Consider the following 3,792-nt stretch of genomic DNA (forward strand, 5'->3'; position numbering starts at 1 on the left):
ATTTTGACCCATGCAATGTATTGTTGGCTATTGCTACAAATATACCCCAGCGACTTAACACTGCTTTTGTGCTCCAGGGTCACAAATATGTGAGTAAAGTAAGATGTAATCCAACCTTATATATATATAGAGCTGGGCAATAATAAAGTTTACATTTTGCAATGATATAAACAATTAAGCAGTTGAGATTTGCTATTTAGCTAGTATACAGTATATCACGTTACATGAGTAGCCTATGCATGCTGTATGTATGGATGTACTAAACCATCCACACACATGATCAACAAAGATTTAAAAGACAGCTCAAACACTCTGAGCAAGAGTCAAAATAGTTTGTCAGTCTAAAACAATAACATCAATAAAGTTTAATAGTTAAACGGACAAAATAACACTAGGCAGCAAATGTCTATTTGAAGAACTTTAATGCCAGCAGGTAAGGAATGACCTCTGTGTGTGACCTTTGCCCTGCAGACTCAGATACAGTGGCGTACCGGTGAAGAACATCCTCATCCATCATGAATATAACCCACAAAGCTACGCCAACGACATTGCTTTGGTGCAGCTGGAGGAGATGGGTGTTTCAGACAAGTGCATGCAGGACAATCCCGCGGTCCGAGCCGTCTGCGTTCCCTGGTCCACCTTACAGTTCCAGCCCAACGACACCTGCACCATCTCCGGCTGGGGCAAAGGTGCGGCTCCCTGTCAAACACAGCCTACAGAGATCAGGAGGAGTATATGCAAGAGTTTGAGGTCTTATTGTCTCTCTGTGTGCTTGGATCGTCAGAAGCGACTCTAAAATGGGCAAATGTGACGCTTGTTGGTGTAACCCCTCTCTCCCGGGTCCTCTCCGCCACACCTCGTTCTCGCTCCGAGTGGGTCTCCGGCATGGGAGGCAGAGGCACTAACAAGGAGGCTAAAGACTGCAGCCTCTAGCGTCAGTCGCTAGTGCGTCTCTTGAGATCAGGGGAGTGAGGTTTACCTGCACAGCACCTACTCGCTGGCCTCCGTTACACTCACCCCCCCTAACCACAACGGAAGACCGCCTCTCCATTCATTCGATTGGACAATGGGAAAAAAACGTGAATGACGTCGGGTGCTTTTCTGCTCAGAGTTGCTTTTTTTTTCAACTTCAGATGCTCAGAGCGCTCCTGCAAAAGCGCGAGGCGCAGCTAAAATGCGAAATCACTGCCAATAGACAACAATTTTAAAAAGGCGCCTCTCACTGCAAAAAACGCGTTCTGTCTAATCGGGGCCTAACTCTTGTTGTTTTCATTTTTAAGGAATAGTTCTGTCAAAAATGAAACTCACCCTCATGTTCTCCCAAACCTGTATGACGTATATTTCCTGGAATATAAGTCGCCGTTTTTATCAGCTAAAATGTGGTGCGACTTAGCCAGTGTGGTTTATATAATGCAATTATATTCAGATTTGGATTTGTCCATGCTAAAAAAACAAAAAAGGTAAAACCAGCCATGCAGATTGGCTAGTTTCCCAGCTAAAGAAGTGGTCAAACCCCTTCTAAAACCAGCCTGGTAAACCAGCTAAAACCTGGTTTTAGCAGCTTTTTCAATAAGACAACACATTTAGTTTAATATAATAAATTAATTTAGGCTTGGTGTTTTTAATGAATGCCAGAATAATTTATATTTGTTTTAACGTTTTCATTCCTGTTCTGCATACAGTTAAATGCAAGGGATTTGTTGTGAAGTGAAAACTACTGTAAAATGTTTACGTTTAACAGTCATTTACATTTTTTCGGAATGCAATCATAAAATGCGACTCATACACATGCAACTTTTTTTTTTTCTCTCAACAATGAAATTTTGACGCGGTGTGATTTATTTTCTGGAAAATGCGGTACTTCCTTTACTTTTTCCTTTTCTTTACTGTAGCACTCCAAGCAATTACAAAGAATATGGATCCAAAAAGGCACAAAGACGCCATAAAAGTGGTGCAAACAACATTGAGGTTCGAAGCGCATATCAAATTGCTAAAGTCACATGATTCCAGGAAACAAGACTTTGGGCATAATTATTGTAATTAGTGCCTATGTGTTTTTTTTTTACCTGATCTCGGATCAGTTTTAAGAATCTGTATACATTTTTCATGACACATTTATATGATCAAATAAAACAATAAGCCCCAAGACGCCGTGGTTTACAGTGAATTTATAACAGCTAAGGGGCGTTGTTAGGCACGACGTGAAGTCTAACCCCTTTAACCCCCTCAGCTGTAATAAATTCACTGTAAACCACGGCTTCATGGGGCTTATTGCTTTTATAAAACGGTTATTCCATATACGTAGTAAGGTTTCACAGAATAAAACAGAGCAAATAAAGTGTAATGATATTAATAAAAACAGTATTCTTCCACCAAACAATGTAGCTCCTCAGAAACAGTTGTGGTTGCTACAAAGTGGTTGCCGAGCAACACACAAACGTAAACAAAGGTGTATGTTACTTTGTAGAGTAATTTACAACAGCTTCGAACGCGGCTCAGCCAATCAGAATCAAGGACCGGAACTATCCGCTTTATAAATAAACTTTTTAATGGCTTAATTAATTAAGCAAGCTCTCCGTAAAACAAACAAAACAAGCACTACAATGTAATAAAATAACCAGTGTTGGGGATAACACATTACAAGTAATGCGAGTGATGTTATCAGATTACTTTTTTCAAGTAACTAGTAAAGTAACACATTATTTTTTAAATTACAAGAAAATATCTGAGCAACTTTTTCAAATAAGTAATTCCAGTTACTTTGTTTTCCCATGTCTTGATTGACAGCTCTGGTGTTGCCATGTTGAGAGAAATCGGGAGTAAGGTGTTGTGAGCGCTGTGTGAACATGATGTTACTGTAGTTCTAGACTAAATATCAACATCTCACTCGCACAAAAACAGATTCAGTGTTCCTCAAAATCAATAAATATAGTGAAATGCAAACCTGCAATAATTAAATGTTATATAACACAAATATCCTTTATGTGTTTAATCCTATTTTATTAACCAATGTCTTTGCTGCTGACCTTCGATGATCCAATAATAATATGCAAAAATTACTTTAGATAAACAAAACATTTATGTTTTCACTTCACTTTTGGTGTGAAAGGGCTTTTACATTTGCAAAAATAAAACTTTTTATATTAAAAACAAACAAGCAAGCCCAGCCCAGATGAGAAAAAATAACATAACATATTACTTTTCATTAAAAGTAACTAAGAAACGCAACTAGTTACTTTAGGGAGTAATAGAATATTGTATTGGGGAAGTAACTTTCCCCACCACTAAAGAAAAGCTGTGTTTCTCCCGTCGCTGTTGAATAACGCTGTGATTGGTTGTTCTCCGTGTCAGGTGACCTGGAGGGGAAGGTGGACTCGTGTCGGGGCGACTCCGGGGGGCCGCTGGTGTGCACAGACGCGTCTGGTTTGTCGTATGTGTGGGGAATAGTGAGCTGGGGAGATAAATGCGGCGCACCCAATCATCCTGGCGTCTACACTAAAGTGGCGCAATATTTCGACTGGATCCGCTCCAACACAGGCTGGCTGGCCGTTACCAAATTTAACCAGTAAAATGAAGGAACAGACTACTTCACATTTGCTGATTGATGCTTTTGAAAACATTTGTTTTTTTGTCCTATTAAAGTGCTGATTACTATGGAAGCCCGTTTCCGCCACTGAATAAAAAATTTAAAAAAAAGGTTATTGCGACTTTTTATTTTTCACAATTCTGACTTTTCTTCTCAGAATTGAGAATTTATATCTCGCAACTCCGACTTTATAACACGCAAGATAT

The 3,792-nt window shown here is 39.4% G+C and overlaps 1 protein-coding gene across 1 annotated transcript in view; it reads left to right on the forward strand.

The window, feature by feature from the left end:
* Nucleotides 1–3,571, forward strand: part of LOC107673159 (complement factor I-like) — a 4,750-nt gene extending 1,179 nt beyond the window's left edge. The window contains exons 2-4 of the mRNA XM_016466656.1: nt 472–701; nt 788–820; nt 3,352–3,571. Coding sequence (XP_016322142.1) covers nt 472–701; nt 788–820; nt 3,352–3,569 — 481 coding nt within the window. The 3' untranslated portion in view covers nt 3,570–3,571. The remainder of the gene's footprint in view (nt 1–471; nt 702–787; nt 821–3,351) is intronic.
* Nucleotides 3,572–3,792: the final 221 nt, after the last annotated feature.

Source organism: Sinocyclocheilus anshuiensis, unplaced genomic scaffold (genome assembly GCF_001515605.1).
Source record: "Sinocyclocheilus anshuiensis isolate Anshui unplaced genomic scaffold, SAMN03320099.WGS_v1.1 scaffold444, whole genome shotgun sequence".
NCBI lineage: Eukaryota > Metazoa > Chordata > Actinopteri > Cypriniformes > Cyprinidae > Sinocyclocheilus > Sinocyclocheilus anshuiensis.